Source organism: Chaetodon auriga, chromosome 5, assembly GCF_051107435.1.
Source record: "Chaetodon auriga isolate fChaAug3 chromosome 5, fChaAug3.hap1, whole genome shotgun sequence".
NCBI lineage: Eukaryota > Metazoa > Chordata > Actinopteri > Chaetodontiformes > Chaetodontidae > Chaetodon > Chaetodon auriga.
The window spans coordinates 16413894-16431516 of record NC_135078.1 but is presented as its reverse complement, the minus strand read 5'-3'; the positions used below and the strand labels follow the sequence as shown (position 1 = coordinate 16431516).

The 17623-nt window shown below is 40.3% G+C and overlaps 1 protein-coding gene across 3 annotated transcripts in view; it reads right to left on the bottom strand.

Annotated features, from left to right (window-relative positions):
• dmxl1 (Dmx like 1) overlaps positions 1–17231 on the bottom strand; it is a 51055-nt gene extending 33824 nt beyond the window's left edge. For 2 of the 3 annotated variants that reach the window (XM_076731320.1, XM_076731322.1), the window contains exons 1-18: positions 16857–17231; positions 15059–15291; positions 13921–14046; positions 10490–10567; positions 9945–10023; positions 9552–9696; positions 9155–9221; positions 8733–8917; positions 7607–7811; positions 5677–5860; positions 4913–5089; positions 4495–4736; positions 2848–3565; positions 2223–2344; positions 1633–1722; positions 1121–1223; positions 866–985; positions 458–676 (exon numbers count right to left, since the gene is read on the bottom strand). In XM_076731320.1, coding sequence (XP_076587435.1) covers positions 458–676; positions 866–985; positions 1121–1223; positions 1633–1722; positions 2223–2344; positions 2848–3565; positions 4495–4736; positions 4913–5089; positions 5677–5860; positions 7607–7811; positions 8733–8917; positions 9155–9221; positions 9552–9696; positions 9945–10023; positions 10490–10567; positions 13921–14046; positions 15059–15145 — 2947 coding nt within the window. In that variant the 5' untranslated portion in view covers positions 15146–15291; positions 16857–17231. The remainder of the gene's footprint in view (positions 1–457; positions 677–865; positions 986–1120; positions 1224–1632; positions 1723–2222; positions 2345–2847; positions 3566–4494; positions 4737–4912; positions 5090–5676; positions 5861–7606; positions 7812–8732; positions 8918–9154; positions 9222–9551; positions 9697–9944; positions 10024–10489; positions 10568–13920; positions 14047–15058; positions 15292–16856) is intronic. The other variant, XM_076731321.1, reaches the window with a different exon arrangement.
• Between the last annotated feature and the right edge of the window lie 392 nt (positions 17232–17623).

The following is a 17623-nucleotide window of genomic DNA, read 5'->3' as shown; positions in this document are numbered from 1 at the left end:
ATAAGTACAGATGACAATATAAGTACAGTTTATGAAAAGGCTCAAGACATATAGGACTGAAATGAAATAATGCTGGTTGGATGGCGAAAAAAAGTCTTAAATTACACTTTTAAAAAAATGTTATCCATTTTGAGAATTTTTAAAAAATGTTTTCTTCACTTGTTTTGTCAAGCTAACAATTAAAATTGTGGAAAAAAAATCCCTCTTTGTCAGTTTATATTTTTCATTCCAGCGATTACAGAAATAGCTTTTTCCTAGTTGATAAAGGAATGTCAATACTTTCCTGAAAATGTTATTTGAATCAATGCTTTCAATGATTTGTTCACTGAAAGACCATTTCTTTAGAAGCTGTTCCCATGGAAACATAAGGTTATGCTGGTGTCTGTAAAGAGCTCCATAGCTGCTGAATTTTTCACAGACTTAAGTCGTTTTTATGTGTGTCCTCACTGTTCCTCACCTGCTGACGGTGTAACACTGATCGCTTCCACCCCATCCGGCAGAGCCATCTCTTGGCTGTATATCCTGTGTGTTGTGAGGCTGAGGCGACAGGCACTCTGCAGATTGGAAGTGCAGGGTTTACTCTTCGGAGTTACTGGAGAACTGAACGAGTCGAAGTTAAACTGAGAGCTGTTCATGGGCGAAGCTGTGTTGGCATCCTTCTCCACCGTGGTCTCTTCTGTGGGGACACGAAAAGGTTCAGGGAAATGTTTTTAAGAAAAGCTAACGCAAATTTTAGTCAAAACCCTCCCACATGGCTAACATTTATTCATTAGTTATTCATTCACACTCAGAAGCAGTTATGGCAGTGAATCAAGTTTTTACTCTACATTCTGCAAACTTTAAGTCCCTTGTTCAAGGTACCCACCCATGGTGATGGGTCGAGCAGCAAGGTGGAGGTGCCACATGTGGAGGAGCGAGCGACCTGTTGGGGTCAATTCGACCACAACAAGGAAAAAACGTGCCGAGAAGGTTGGCTCGCTAGACACTGCAGGGAAACACACGCAGAGAATATTAACAAAAAGTGCCGCTGTCTTTGTGTTTGAAGGTCCAAATGTGTTAAGGCTTCAAAAAACATTCACATTTGGAAACACTGAGCTACGAAAAGTTATTTTCTCCTTACCAGTTTGAGGAGAATCAGGAGTTTCCTGCGTGCTGTCTGTTCTCTCACTGCCGAGGATCAGGTCCTCCTCAAAAACATGCAGGAGCTGGGTCTCCTTCCCCTGCTGTAGAGAACAACAGCAGCCATCACCAAACTACATCAGATGCAGACAATGAACAACATCCACTGCGGAGCCAATATGCACACACACGGACACAGATACAAGTTGTGTTAATCTTACACAAACACATTCACATGTACACACATGAAAACCGCCTGAGGGGATGAGAGAAGGTTTCCTCTGCTCCTCGTTTTTGTTTTATCATGGTTGACCTTTCACAAAGACAACCGCAGAATGTTTAATACTACCAACGGTCAAGAATTCAGCTATGGCCTCAATATATTTCATTTTTTATGTCCTTTATTTCAGGGGAAAAGTTTCTCTTGATATCTTTTTCATCCAAGAAGTTAAGAGAATTTCTTGTTAAATACACTTTTAACTATAGTTCTCTTCTGTCTTTATGCATACTTACAAAGCTAGTGATGGTATCCAGCTCTATAATACATCCTGGTTTTGCTGTGGACTGCTGACTGATGATGTTGAACACCTCCCCAACATATTTCTGAAGTAAAACAAACATTGACATTTTCATTATTTGAGCACTGTTACATAGTCAAAACAGTGTGCTAGTCATTCTTCAGAAGGTTAAATAAACATAAGGAATATCTGTACCATCATTCATGACACTGTTATAAAAACAATGAGTCGTTTATACACAATGCGAGAGAGAATATCCTTGAACAGCTGTTGATGATCTCTGCAAACAAAATACCAGCCGCTCTTAATGGCTTCAACACTGCTATCTTGGGTTGGAAGGATCACTGGCATTTATCTTATTTTTAATATCATATAATAGTGCTATATGAAATGTTTCTACCAAGCAATCCAAGGCTGACACTAATGAATTGGCAAGCGTGCAAATTAACATCACCTTACTACCTCACTGATTCTGTGAGGGTCCAAGGGGAAACACTGCTGTGTTGCAACTGATGTGCATACAAAATCGTTACTACAGTGCTGACTATACTCTGAAGAGTTTGAGAATCCTGTTTGATAACTTACTGATATCTCAGGATTGGAGAGCTCACTCAGGAGTTTCTTAGCTTCAATAACAGCCTGATACAGTCTGAGTGAGTGGCCGTCACTTGCGACAAAGCAAGCGCTGGGAGAGTTACAGTACACACCTAAAGAGAGAAAAAAAAACTCAACAATTAAAACTGTGTCTGCTATTATGCTCGCTTTTCTAAATAAACATTAAAAACAAAAGACAGAACAAATAAGGAATGTTGAGGTACAGTACATGTAACAAACAAGCAAATATTAAAGGTTCATATCATGTAGAGTCTATATGATGGAGTCTATGATAGACTACACTCCACACTCTGGCAACAACGTTATTTGGAAACTTAAAGCCTTCATGCATTTTATGGAATTGAAATGAGTTGTTTTCACAGGAACTGTTTATTTACATACTAATGAGGGCATAACAAACTCAACTTCATGTCCCAGAGCTAGTCTCATTTGATCATAGTTAGAAATTCATATGAAGACAACAGCATTTCCTTCACCTTACTGAACCAGAATAACTGGAACTATGAAAATGAAGCTCACTACAGTGGCTCATTGTTACAGCAACAGAGAATAAAATCCTCTCAGCCATCTCCAAACAATGAAAGTATTTCCTCACCTAAACAGCTGCTGGGAATGAGTGTGGGCAGCCAGGCTACATTAGCAAATGCTGATGCATGGAGAGAATTGATCCGAGCAAGCTCAGAGACCCCGCCCGACAGAGACAGTGGGCCGACAGGGTCCACTCTCCATAAAATCAGCTCACTGTAGATTGCGTTGGGATCTTGGGAAACCACACCCAGGGACACCCGGCTGGGCCGAGACCCCCGTGGCAGAGATGATGAATGAGAGAAACCAGAGGAGCGGGAGTCCGGAGGAGCCAGGATGTTGTCTACCTCCGGCGTCCTCAAGGCATTGTGGTGTGAGGTGGTGAGGAGGAGAGGGAGTAATGAGTGACAGGCCAGGTCATTGAGGTGGAAGCGGTGGCCGCAGTACCGTGACTTGTGAGACACGCTGAGCACAGTGGAGAAAGCAGAATCCTCCGCAAAGCTGACTGCCCACTGGTTCAGGGAGCCGTCGGCATGTTTGGAGATCATAAGGACATTGGGGGTGAAGATACTTAGTCGAAGACTGCTGCTGGGTGCAGTTTTTCCTTGACCTCCATAGCTTATCAGAGCAGATTTGGTTTGAGGCAATGTGCTCCCAGGTGGTCGCTGTCTGCCGTGTTGGATGGCCAAATCCACATTCTTGTTGCAAGCATACATAACCACACTGTGGCTCAGGGAGATGGCATCACCTGTAGGGAATGCTACAGGGATACGGGACACAAACGACACCTGAGCGAGAAAGAGAGACATCATAGCAATGAAAGCTACAGCAAATAAAACATACAGCTCGAAGGTAGAAATAAGGACTCAGTCAACCAAGTAATTCTGTTTTAGCTTGAAATAAACATACACTATGTTGGAGTTAGTTAGCTACAGCTGGTAATGACACAGAGGGCAGTGAAGATCATAAACTCATTACTAAATGGTTAGGGCTGAAATTCTTCTATTCTTCATCCAGAACTTGAAAAATTACTTTCTGAAATTAAGTGGGTCACTCTGACAGCGATGGAGGCTCAAGGGATACAGCTTTCCCTTCACCTTCCTCTTCATAAATGCAAAAAAGAATAATGTTCAACAATACTTATGCTAATAGTCATACCAGAATTCTGTCTATTTTATCTAATTAAAGCAACCAGGCACACTCAAGTTGAATGTCAGTGAAATTGGTATTCTTTTAGCTGCCTCGCCTGACTGACTAACTGCCATATCATAAGGTTCTCATTATTTCACCGCTAATAAAAGTGCACCAGGGGACTTGTGAATTTGAAGTCACACATAATTAGAACATCATTGTCTAAACGGTTGGATGAGAAACCATTAGAAAAGGAGCTAGACCATCATGGCTGTCAAAATGATTCACAGCCTTATTGAGATGATTAATTAATTCTTTCTGCAAGAAATACTTTTTGTGAATCACAAAACACTGAATACAAACAAGTATTTTCAAAGAGTGACCAAAGGAAGGCCTGCTTATTTTACAGTGCTCATTAAATTACAAAGTCAAAATAAAATTCATGTTTGCTTCACTGTCGTTTGCATCACAACCCTTAGACTAGACCCACCTGAAAAAGTGAGGATTAACTTTGTTCATAACAAATCAACATAAATTTAATATTCCATTGTTTTACAAACACAAACCACATCAACAGTGAACACACCTGAGCTTGTCTGAACATGCCTGGTTGGTATTCATCTAACCAGTCCACATGCCAGACTAACAGAGAGCCGTCCATGGGATGGATGCTGAACAACATGTCTGCGCCTTTATTCCACTCCTCTAACAGCACGTCCACCTGGTGCTTCACTGCTGCCAGAGGAAGTTCCACGGCCTCAGGTCCTTGGGGGTCACTTGGCCGGCTACTATTATCTTCTTCATCAAAGTTATCCTCATCTTCAGGCTCTGGAAGAAAATGAAAAAAATCATAGTGTCCAAATGTAAATTATGACAATCATTAGGGAAGACAAAGCACGATGCAATCTGTTAAAATGTGACCTCTGGATTGGAGAGTCAGAGTCTACTTTTATATAAGCACAAATAAAGTATGAGGAAGCCTGATCCAAATATTTTTTCTGCACCTTCTTGGGAGCATTCGTTCTGTTGCTCCAGACTACCTCGGAGCTGCTGGAGGAAGACTTCCATGGCTAAAGTGAAATGAAGCTCTTTGTTGTTGAGCCAGTGGACAGTAAAAGGACCTCCGGGTTCCTCGTCATCCACGGTGCTCAGAGAGGAGATGGAGGGCAGCAGAGGAATGTCTGTGATAAAGACAGTAAGTGAAAAAGTGAAAAAGACATTCCCACATTTAGAAAAAGGAGGCTAAGAAACACAGAAATTTACATTCCATGAGATTGGGGGCAACTTTCATGAATATGAGTACGGTTTGAAGTATGCTAAAACATAATTCAAGCATACAAATACAATCCTACAAGACGTCTCAGCCTCAAGGCTGAAAGATTTTGCCCCGATTCAAGTCAAAAACACAAAATATAAATGCCTTACAATTACTCTGAGCAGCTCTCACTGAGTATAAAAGCTCACTGGGATGTTAAATAAATAACCTCAGGCAATCTACAAAATTTACAGCATTTCTTGCCATTAGAAAAACAGAGAGTGACACCCTCTGACCTCAAGCTGATTATATTCCAGCAGAGCTAACTATCCATGTTGTGTCTGTGGTTTAGGAATAACTAATACGTTGCTGTACTGTAGGTGTATTCTGTACTATTGTGCAGCTTAAACTTCTTCACTAAATGTAGAGAATTTGTTAGGTGTTCAACACGATGGTAACGAGGATCAATGGGATTATCGATTGGCTACAGGAACCAATGATCTTGAGTCTAACCTGTGGCAGGGTTGATGCTGGCAGCAATGTGGAAGTGGCAGAGCGCGTTGGCATGGGGCATGGCACCGCTGCTGCTCTTCTTGTGGTTGTAGTGTCGGCTCTGATTGTGAGGCAGGCAGCCAGTCTGAGAAGGCTGGGGCACGTCTCGATAGAGGGAGTTGTGCAATGATTCTTGAAAATTCAACTGTGAGGAAAACATTAATTATTCATGTTAGGTAATTAAAAAAAACAATATTTAATGTATATCGACTTTTAAGATTTCTTTCAAATCTTACAAATATACCCAGTTTGTCTAAAAAAAGAGGCAGAGAGAAACAGGCAGCACAGAAAAGTGTCTGAGCGAGAGAGAGAGAGGCATGTAAAGGGAAGTTAAACAATGTCTTAACTAAATTTGGTACTTAGGTTATGTAATTTGGTTCTTTCTGTTGTTTCGCAGTCAAATTCTCGACCCGAGGCTGTGTGAATACTCACGATAGAGTATGAACCTGTAACGGCAGTCTCATGTATGATAGAATGAAAGAATTTGAAAGACAGAGCATCTTGAGTTTCTTGCAGATTATTTAACGTAACCACAGGCTTCAATTTCACTGATTTTATACATCTTCTCTGGTGTAGAATGAGTAATATACTAGAGCTGTATTACTGAGGTTTATATGCACGTCACACTCGCAAAGAAGTCCTTTGTGAAATATTGATAACAAATGTGTGTAAACTCACCATTTGAGTATGCCTGCGCCAAAGCAGATATACAAACTTCTGAATGGTTTTTATCTCTGTGTGGAAAAAATTTGATTGTGGTGGAAATCCCATACCACTGTCTCCTCTGGAGGTTGTCAAACAGCAGCCTTATCAAGAAACTTAATTAACTTCATTGATTTAGAAATTTTGTACCCTTCATCCCTGAGGCATCATATTAAAATGCAGTTTAAAATAGGGCTCTCTCAGTATTGTCCATCCATTCCCTTTTGGAGGAGGAGACTTACCTCAGACTATTGCCTGGATCACCCAGCACAGTCTGTGAGCCTGTTTTAATGAATAATTCCACACAGACTCTCCTCAAGGCACAGTGGGGAAATTTGCATACCTATTTTTCCTGTAATCTAATGTGCTCTGAGCTCTGTAAGTGCCAGTGAGACCCATAACCATTTAGATGTCCCTATTTAAATGGATGTAAGTACTATGATTGAGGCCTAGATAGGCTGTCAAAAACAACGCAAGTCACTTAAGGCAGAAGACACAACCATGACAAATGTGAGCAAGCAGCAAGATGAAAAAGTTGTAATTTTGAGGTGTGGCACAGATTACAGAAAGGAGGCCAATATTTTTCACTGATGCTCGTCTTAAGCCCTATAAAGCCTCTAAAAACATCATGCCTGATAGCCAATTAATTTTCCCTTTTAACTCCACTAAGCCTCGTTTTTCTTTATTCTTCCTCAGTCTTCCTTCGCTCTTGTTCCCTCATCTCTGCAGCACCCTAATGTCCTACATTAGCAGTGGTGAAAGTGCTGTAGCCTGGCTTCTACATCTGGGCCAAATGGGGCAAAACCAGAGATCACAGCATTTGTGCCATTTATTTTCCCACTATTAATAAAATTATGGTAATTCTTCTTGTATTTTGTAACCAAAATAGACACAGTGAGAACACTGTGATACAGCTGTAAAAATAATGGATTTGATTCTGACCAAAGCAAACTGTTTTGGTCCTTCTTTGGACCAACAGTTTGTAGTTTCAGGCACTTCTTTGACCTAAGTTTCCTGATGTAGTGCTTCAAGACGACAGCCCTTCAAACTGTCTCAATCTATGTGCAACACTGTCACAATATGGCAATGATATCGAAATAGCAGTTTTAGCTAGTTGCACCTAAAAAAAAAATGAAGCTGGCAGCTGAGTGCATTTATCTTTAGCAAAAATTACACGAGAGTAGCTTACTTCCTGCGCTGTTCTTCCTTGCGTCTTCCCATTGCAGGTGTTTTTCCCAGAAGGGCCAGCACATCCGAGTGTGTCACTATGTTGGCCTGCAGCGTGGTTGTTATGGTGACCGGACAGGAGGCTGTCACCTGGCAACAGTGTTTCTGCCCAGAGCCGACACACGCTGTCCTTACAGCAGGTGAGCAGGACGTTACACACAGCACCTCTGATGGGGGAGAGGGAGGACAGGGGAGGTGGACAAGGAAGGATAATGATGACGGAGTTTGCTGGAGGGCACTGAACTCAGCAGAAATGTTTTTTTTATCATCTAATGCACACAGTTCTATTCAATAGCAGGTCAAAGGAGAGGCGCCTGTTGGGACATAAGTTAAAGAAAAGGTTGAAAAGTGTCAAGAGTTTTAAGGACACTAGTGATAACGAAGTGACTGAATCTAATCTTCTCCATAATGTAGGCCATGGTCAAAGAGTGTGACAGGCCAGTTTGCTTAAAAATGTTAAAACAATTGGAATATCCAAACAGGGCAGGTTGCCAAAGGTGGAGTAAAAGATTCCCTAAAGCCTAATTTATAGCAGCAAATAAGCTTAGTGAGAATTCTGCCTTAATATTACACTGTCTTACTGTCTGTTTTAATTCTCTGAGCTGATAGGCAGAGTAACAATAATCTCTTCCTTGTCATTTCCAAACTAATATTCCTGTATGTTAAATCTGCCGTGAACTGTGTTACATTATAATTTCAGTCTGAGAACAATTACAGGTCATGTAAGATTAGCAATGCTGTAACAAAGCAGGGTAGAACTGGGAGCTTAAGAACAGTGTGAGACTGTAATACTGTACATCTAACTTATTTTTAATTTATTCTGTACAAGAGCTCATTTTCGTTCAACCCACAAATACTGTATATTCGGCAGCTAAACAAACAGAAAGAGATACTACCCGTCTACCCAGTGATACAGGCCTAAACTAAACAGTTCAGCTGAGTCTTGTTTCAGCCATTATTGTGCAATTGTTAGATTGTGCTTTTCTTCCTGCTGTGCTCAGTTCCGTCACCTTTAGCCAAAGCAAACCAGGAGATAAGTGAATCACGGCTGCAGAAAGGCAGCTGTTGCCCCGACAGTGTGTCCGTACCGTGGCATGTACTTGCTGGTCTTCCTCCAAGAGAAGCCGGTAACAGAGCGGGGATGGGCCAGGTAGACAAAGGAAAAGGCCAGCTCTCCCTGGACACTGACACTGGCTTCAGGAGGTGTGAAGAGTCTGGAAACACTTGACTGCCACTTACTGGTGCTGTACCAGACCTTTACCAGGCAGTCATCCTTAAGAGAAGAGACAATTAGTACGTAATTAATGCCATGCTGTAGCATGTCTTATTCCAAGTTAAAGGCACCTTTGCAACTGCAAAGGTAGACAATGCTCAGCAGTTACTTTACAAATACACCTGAGCTTAAAATGGTTGGCTTTGTCAATATGAGTAAACACACCAAAATGACTTGCACAAATTAATTTGCGTCACGATCCACACAGGTTTTGCAACTCCACTAAAAGCCACTTACCTGCCCAGCAGTAGCAAAGAATTCCCCGTCAGGAGAGAACTTCATTAAACTGACTGGAGAGGCCGTCCTTCACACAAAAACATTCAAATGACAGTATTTTCAATACTCAAAACGACATAAATCTGTGGTTTCACATACAATTACACAGGTTAAAACTTAACTTAAGTTTGAAATGCTAATTATTATTATAATAGTACCAATACTGGAATATAAACAAGTATTACAAAAAATTAAGTATTAGCTGTTTTTACAAAGTTATCTATATAGCACATAACTAAAATGAATGTTGATTAAGTGACAAGTTATTTAGTTCTAGTTTAGATCTAGTTTAGTTTAGATCTTTAGATTACAGAGGTAGGCAGCATCATATGAAGATTTTATACTCCTCAGTTCTTACTTGCTCTGCCAGATGCACCTCCAGGCAGAATGAGAGTCTCTTATGGTCATCTCTGTCTGCTTTCCCTCTTCTTCAGCTTCATCTTTTACTCCATCAGCATTAGACCACAACTGGAGGCTACTAGAGCCAGTTAAGAGGGTGCTGCCTGCATACAGAAAAATGCCACTATTCAGGACAGATACAACCCTATATTACACACACACACGCACGCACACACACACGCACGCACACACACACACACACACACACACGCACACACGCGCACACACGCACACACGCACACACACGCACACACACGCACACACACGCACACACACGCACATTTCTTTCTTTCTTTCAACAGTGTATTTTGGTATTTTCATATTAATCAGGAAGCACTATGAATCAAAGTACCTGTGGGGTGCCAGGCCAGGTTCCGTACCATAGACTTTAATACAAATTGACCAGTCTTCTGCCACTGGCAGTTCACCTTCTGTATAAAAAAAAAATAAAGACTACATTTAAAAAGACACATTAAAATAAAACATGTTCTAAAGGAAATCATTTATTCTTTTCTCTTATATCAGCGGTTACAACTGCTTAACCAGAGCCAAAAAAGAGGCTGCTCTCATGTGAGCCACATGTGATCAGGCCACACAGACAGCAGCTGTATTACCAGGGAACTTCTGCAATGAAAGAGGTACTGACTTGTGTTTAAGATGAGTAAAACCTTTCCATCCCTTCTATGTCTATTCCTTGACTTCTCCAACAACAGAAACCTGTTCAACACTGACATAACAAACCTGACACTTCTGCACTGACGATAGTGCAGGAATGAACAGTAAACATGACCATGACTGCAAGACTTCATACAACAATTCACAAAGGTTTTGTCTTTCAGGCTAGTCAGAATACATGCATGACCAGATTGTAAGTGGAGGGTAAAGCAGTGTACTCACAGTCAGAGATGCGTCTTTTTGATCTGGGTGCTGAACAGGCTCAAAGACACACACAATGCTTCCATAGGAAGCTGCAATCTGTCAGAGGGAAATAAATAATAAGACACGTTTTTTTAATACAGACTGAAAAGGCATCACTGAAAACAGAACCATATATTACTCCACATATTATATTCCAATCCCACTTGTAAATGTATGAATATGAAATTGTTATTGTGAATTACAATTAAACTTAAAGAATATTTAAAAGAAAATTATAGTACAAAATTACAAGCTGCATGTTTATGCAATAGACTGTTTTTGAAAAGCCTATACACTCACATTTCTAGTTTTTTGATGATTTAGACTTTTAGACTTTGAATAATGAGTGTAGATGCTTACTCAAGATCCTAATTAGAAGATAGCAACATTGTTTTCCATATAAACCATGACATGTCTCAACAGGAAATGAGTATAGCCCTTTGATAACAAAGCAAAAACAACAACAACAACAAAAAAAAAACCTTGCATCTATAATGAACCAGTGTTGAGTCAACAGTGTGCTGACTACCATATACACATTCATGCATTGGTTAAGGCTATTTGCTCAAGTGCTTTTCATGGGAGCAATGGTCACAATGTTAAACTGACTGAATGAGAGACATTTCTGTGGCAGCGACCATAAACACCACATTTAATAAGGCCAAGGTTGGATAATACAAGCTGCGTTTCTGTTGGGGTAAATAATATGCAGACTGTCAGAGAATGAATGCCATGAAGGAGTGAGTCACACACTCACACGAGCAAATGTGAACGTAAATTGACACAGGCGCACACGAGCCATCACATGCACGAGCATGGTTTCATAAAATCTTTCTGGACAGACAATGGCTCATGGCAGGATGATACATAAGGAAATATATTCTTTATTTTTAGCACATTTCATGTTTAATCTGATTTGAGTGGAAAGCAAAATGCAACACATAAAAAAAGAGCTATCTCGACACTGTTGCTCTGGTCCAGGGAGTGAACTCAACATAGGCCTGCACAAAGAACAGACGTTTAAAACATTAAGTCTCCTTTTTTGTGGGAATACTGATGACTATTCTTTAGTCTGATTTTCATAAAACCCCAACAGAGATTCTATTATATCAAACATCTTAAAGCTCCAGTGAAACAGTTTTAACTTAACTAGGAATCACCTTTAGTGCTTGTTTTGTGCTTTAAATGGTGAAATTTAATGCAATGGGAAGTATGTAGTGCATAGGCTCACTGCAGGCTGCATTCTGCTCAGTGATTACACTGTTGGCACTAATGTAGTAATGTTTCACAATAATGTGTTTTTTTTTTTGTTTTTTTTTTTAAATCAACACTAATAACACCTTCAATATTATGATTTGAGAAAAATATGTGTTTCATTGCAGTGGGTCTTACAAAATGCATCCAAAGGGCTTTTAAATTGCATGAGCGCAGGGGATGTGTGCTCACCAATGCTGTTTAAACTAATAGCATTGCAAATATCACAGCGTGGACAGGGTCAGTGAGGTGGAACTGGCAAGCATAACAACTGAGCATGCTTAAACAGATGCTGGACCACGCTGGAGGCATGTGAGGTTACTTCTGGACCGGCTGAATTGGATTAAACATCACATGAGGGAAGGTGAAGGGTTGGTTGGTTGCACTCGAAGGATGTTGGAGGAGGAGCTGTTTTTTTTTTTTTTTTTGTTTTTTCATTTGAATTAAATCAGCTGTGTCTGCTGTTTTAACAAGGCTTCCACCACCCACAATTAAAACATGAATCAAGATTATAGTGTTTGCTTGGCAATGATGACTTCCGCCTATAATATCTTTAAGAAGAAATGTATGCAGATGCAGTAATCCTGGAATTCTCTCATTTTCATTTGATTGCAGCATTATTACTCAGCAACTAAGAAGAATTGTGAGTCCTGTGGCTGCAATAATAATGCAAGATGAGCTCCTTTAGCTTCTATTGAAAAAGAAATCCAGCACTCTCTCAAGCTTGGGAAGTACAGTACGTGTCTGCAAAGACGTTAAAATCTGTAGGGTTTCATGGGATTTATTTAGGCATAAATCCAATGAATTCTGCAAAATTCTCTTGCAATCACTGCCACTGACATGAAAACCACACAAGCTAGATGGTATTATGATTATAAACAATCCCTGCAGAGATTTAACACACACATTGCGGAGATTCAGATCTGACCTTTAGCAGCTTTGCAATTAGATTTTATGGTATCAGTCTTTGGGGGAAAGGTCCAAAACTCTCTAAGAAACAACTCAAACCAAACCAGCCTGAGCTAGGACGAAAAGCAGGTCAACAAGTGTTGAATCTTGGCCAAGTTTTACAGCTTTCACATGTCCGTCTATTAAAACATGAGAATTTTAGATTGTTTAAATGATAGACACAAAAACACTGAATTCCAACTTTAAGACCTGTGCCTTCATGGTTGTGCCTAACTACTTTGTGCAACTGGGACTAGCCTCAACACCACCTTCCTTCATAAAGTTTACCAGAAAATTGCCCAAAACAAGTAGAAGAAAATATCATCCAGTTCTTCCTTAAAACTATTCCTGTAGCAAACATAAAGTGTACACAATAGCAGTTCTCTTGTTGTCTCTGTGCCACAGATGGACTTGGAACGGAGTTCATTAGGCAACATCAGAAAGACCTCATAACATTAACACATTTTTTGCAGATCTGTCCCAGATACAAATTACAAACACATCACAACAGATCTTTTGTTTGTGCCTACAGTTAAAACGATTTTGGGGTCATTAAAGGGATTATCAGTGGCATTACATCAGTGAATGGGCCTGCTGTACCACTGCTTGCTTTCATCGATGATTTTTCCCTAACTTCGAGTTAATGAAGCTGAAGTTCATTAAAACAGTGATTGATGTTGCCAACAAATCTCTTTCCAGAAAACACAGGCTGCCAATACTTAATAAGAGGGCAACAGAGCTTACCACTAATGTGCCTTGCAAGACAGCTTCAGTTATTCAATAACAAAATCTTAAAAGAACAGACTCCTGGGCAATTTAGCTAAATTTGGAAAGCATTCATTAGATAAGTACCATTTTGCTGGCACTCTGAACTGAACTTGCCTACCACACTTTATCAAAAACACATTCCACCAATCCCAATTGTGTGGTCATTAAAATATAGTGAAGCGTAAAAGAAAGCAGTCATAGCACTGTACAATTACACACATTTTAATGCCCTCAAGTTTTATTTTTGGACTGATCCCCTTTTTTTACTGTTTGATCTGTCAAACCACAGGACTGCATTGAGGGCTGGGTATGCATATGATGCATTTTTCATTTAAACTGCAATGTTTGTACACTAAAGTGGAATGGTATTTCAGGAAGATCTCGGTGTGCACATCAGCCTGAGGACCCAAACTGACAGAGCACCACTCCACTAGTCTTACCTGTCCACCCTGCAGTGAGCAGTCAACACAGCCGACTTGGATGTTGCCATGTTTGGCCCCTGGGATGATCTGCAGTCGCTCAAAGTCACTTCCCAAAATCACCACGTCACATCCTGACGCATAGGCCTATCAAGAGACAAGGAGACAGGAAGAGATGAAGGTGACACAGAGATCCACCCAGAAAGCATAGCATAAAGGGTTATTTGAACTGCACTTGTCCTGGAGCCAGTGTCACTGTATCAAACATGACACCATATGACAGCTCTGGAGTACAAGTAGATAAGATTAGAAGACTATGCTCTATTTCTGTGGCTCTAAAAAGGAGATCTTCACATGAGCTGTGACTCACTCTGACTGTGTCTCCTTCACAAGAGGACAGAAGGACAGAAATAGTTCTCCTATTGATCCATTCTCTGAATGACATGAGAGTAGTGTCTGCTTTGAGATCACAAGCAGTCAGCGGTACTGCCTTTGTATTTCACACATGTGGCACAGTCCTAAATCCTAAACAAAGGCTTCCTGCAGTAGTAAATTATACAGTAGTTAATATAATGCAGTGACATAGGTTACATTCAAATGCATATTTCGACCATAAAAATTAAGCATTCGATTAAGCGAACACATGCTTATCTGTTAGAATGATGGAAGGAACTCATTGTGGCCTTAAATCCAAGAGGGGACAGAGAGATTTAAAGTGGAAACAGACAGTCATATGAAAGGGTACAATGTTTTTTAAGCTGTAAAGCTTATTGGCTGTGGTAAAGTTGTCATTCATGGATCCTTTGTTGCACCTGTGTGTAACTTGATTTGTTCATTGAAAGATAAATTAAAGTACTTAAACTACTAATGGAGGCTTAAAAATACCTGACATACAATACCTATTGAATTATGGCCTGGTATTAGACAGGATCACCACTATGTCTTTGTTCTTTGCCCATGTGGTAACCTGACCCTTGAAAAGCCTTCTTGATACCACTGCTTTCTCCACACTGTACTTTTACTCTGCTTTCTACATTTAGATTTAAAAGCCACTCAAAGAACAAAAATCTGGTCTGAAAGATCAGATTGGCAACCCCTTAAGAATCAGAGCTCCTAAATAGCTGAGAGGGAAATAGTTCCAGTGCTTGAAATATCTTACCGTGAATGGCACATTGTTGATGCTCCCTACAGAGAAACAATTGTCTCCAGGGTTGACAGCCCCCGTGAGGACCTGATGGAGATTCATGACTCTTGTTTACAGTGGCCTTGTGCTCCTTCCCCTCTCTCCTTTCTCACAACACCAACCAGGTGAGATTCATGGGAAACCATAGGAAGGATGTGTTCATCTTCATCTGTAGCCTGTAATTTCACTTCAGTGTCTCTACAGACTTGCTGTTAGGACGAAAGAGATAAAAACAGGGAGATGTAAACAGAATGTTATGGTTCAGTAAGCATCAAGCCAAGAGCATATTACTGATTCATGGACATGGACTACAAATTGATTTAACACTCAGCACTTGTAGTAGTATCAAGGAGGAAATAAATGATCTGTGAGTTGTTTATGTTGCACTGTATTGTGCATACAGGGCATCAACCATTCTTACACTTTCTCTGCACCAGTTCAAAACTGCATGAAACTAGTCTCACGATGGGACCATGATGCACAAAAACATACTGGTGGCATTGTGAGAGGACCCACTACCAATAAGCATTAAACCTATTAGCCATACAGACAGCTAAAAAGGGCATTCTATCCCAGCTTAGCTATCTTAAAATCCATGCCATTTAGTGTGTCTGCCAATTTACGGGTTATCATCAAGAGTTCTTTCACTGTTACATAAATGCATTCAGCATGTTCACTGACAAACTAACTGACATGTGCAAGAACTGGAAAGACCATCAGGAAGGGTAGAAGTCAGAGGGATAAGTATGGGAGATGGCTTTAAGGGAACCTTTAAAAATGGGACCGTGGACAAGCAAGGTGATGCAGTAGTAGCTGATGCTGCACAAGTGTGGCATCACATTATCTCTGTGGGGCAAGACTTTCTAACAGTGTGGCACCAGCTTCCTTGCACTCCCCATGTGGAATCTGGAAATTACTGTCATGAATGCATAATGTAAACTGCATATTTAATAAAGATGCACTTTATATCTCATAGTAGTAAGAAAAATCTGGTTGAGTCATGAGATAAAAACATATTAGGCAATACAACAAGACCAATAGACATGAAAAAAACATTATTGAAAGGGTACAGAGCAGGTGCCTGTGAGCCAAAGGGTGCCACGGTACTGCCTTAACTTCCACATTACTACAACACTGTAAACCCGGTTAGTCCACTTTCTGTGTCAATTTGCCTTGTTTTTTGTCTTATTTGCCCAATAAACTTTGCTGCAGGCATAAGTAAAGTGACTGATGAAAGTAACATGAACATAGCAAATAAATCCATAACACGTGCCTAAAAGTGCTACTGTCAGTCGTCAGTCTGATACTGGCGATATCTCACTTTTAGGCGCGAGGTTCATAAGTCATTTCAGCGTTACTACACAACATAACATATTTTCAGTTAAAACAAGTAAGTGAATGTCAAAATTTGGCCTACAACACTGATACGGAGTGAAGCAGTAACGTTACGCTATTTTATAACTGAAACAAATGTGAGTTACACTATGTTTCCTGTCCTGTGGCAACTCACGTGATAACGTTTATCACGCCAACACATAAAAACATAGCAAACGACACGACATCTGTCCAACATTGTGTCACCTGTTTACATAAAACGTATAATTTGTTGACGGTCTCAGTGATTTTAAGCAAACCCTTCATACATTAGCTAGCTACCTGTTTCCAAGTCTTCAAATCATACGCTAACTTAGCTGTCAAGTTTAGCTAGCCATCTACAGTTTATGCAACAAACGCCATAAACGACCAGTGTTTGAGAAAGCAATTACCTACTTACTTTGTGTCGTTACTTTGAAGCATGTCCTGTAGATACAAGGACAAGTTACCCGTGTCGACTGCTCACTTTGATGACAGTCGCTCTCCAACATTAGCTAAATGTTATGGATTTAGTCTCCTTGGTTAGCTAGCGTTAGCGCCTACTAGCTTGTGAAGCTCTCTTTCAGCGAGCTCTTGAGCTACAAAGCTAGCTGTAGATCACTTATGACACACATTAAGTGCCTGACAACTTCTCCCTGCCAAGACGAGTGGCTTCTCAATTACTTCTCAAACTGCTAACCATAAGAAGGAGCCAACCTCTCCCCAAGGTTAGCAAATAAAACGCTTCCTATGAGGAAGCTTTTCCTTATGTTGAAGATGTGTCATGATACTGACTGTTGCGCTGCAATGCATCATGGTCCTTGTAGTTCCGTTATGAAAGCAGCGAAAGAGGGCACACACCTGCCTACGCTTGAATTAACACAGAAAGGATGGTAGAAAGGTGTCCTTTTTAGTTTGCACAGGATTTAGTAGTGTTCAAGACTTTGGTTGTACTGGTTTGTACAACACCTCTCCAAAAAACATATTGAAAATGTCAAAATGTGGAGAAATAATGATAAGAGTACTACAACAGTAACCCCGAAATGATGTAAATGGCTTTTTTTTTTTTTTTTTTTTTAGCAACTCAATTTTAGCCATTCAGGGGTGTCAAAATGACCCACCAGCATCTGTGAGGTAAGTAAACTCAGATCTGCGGAGATGGATAAACTGATAAAGGTGTCAGAAATT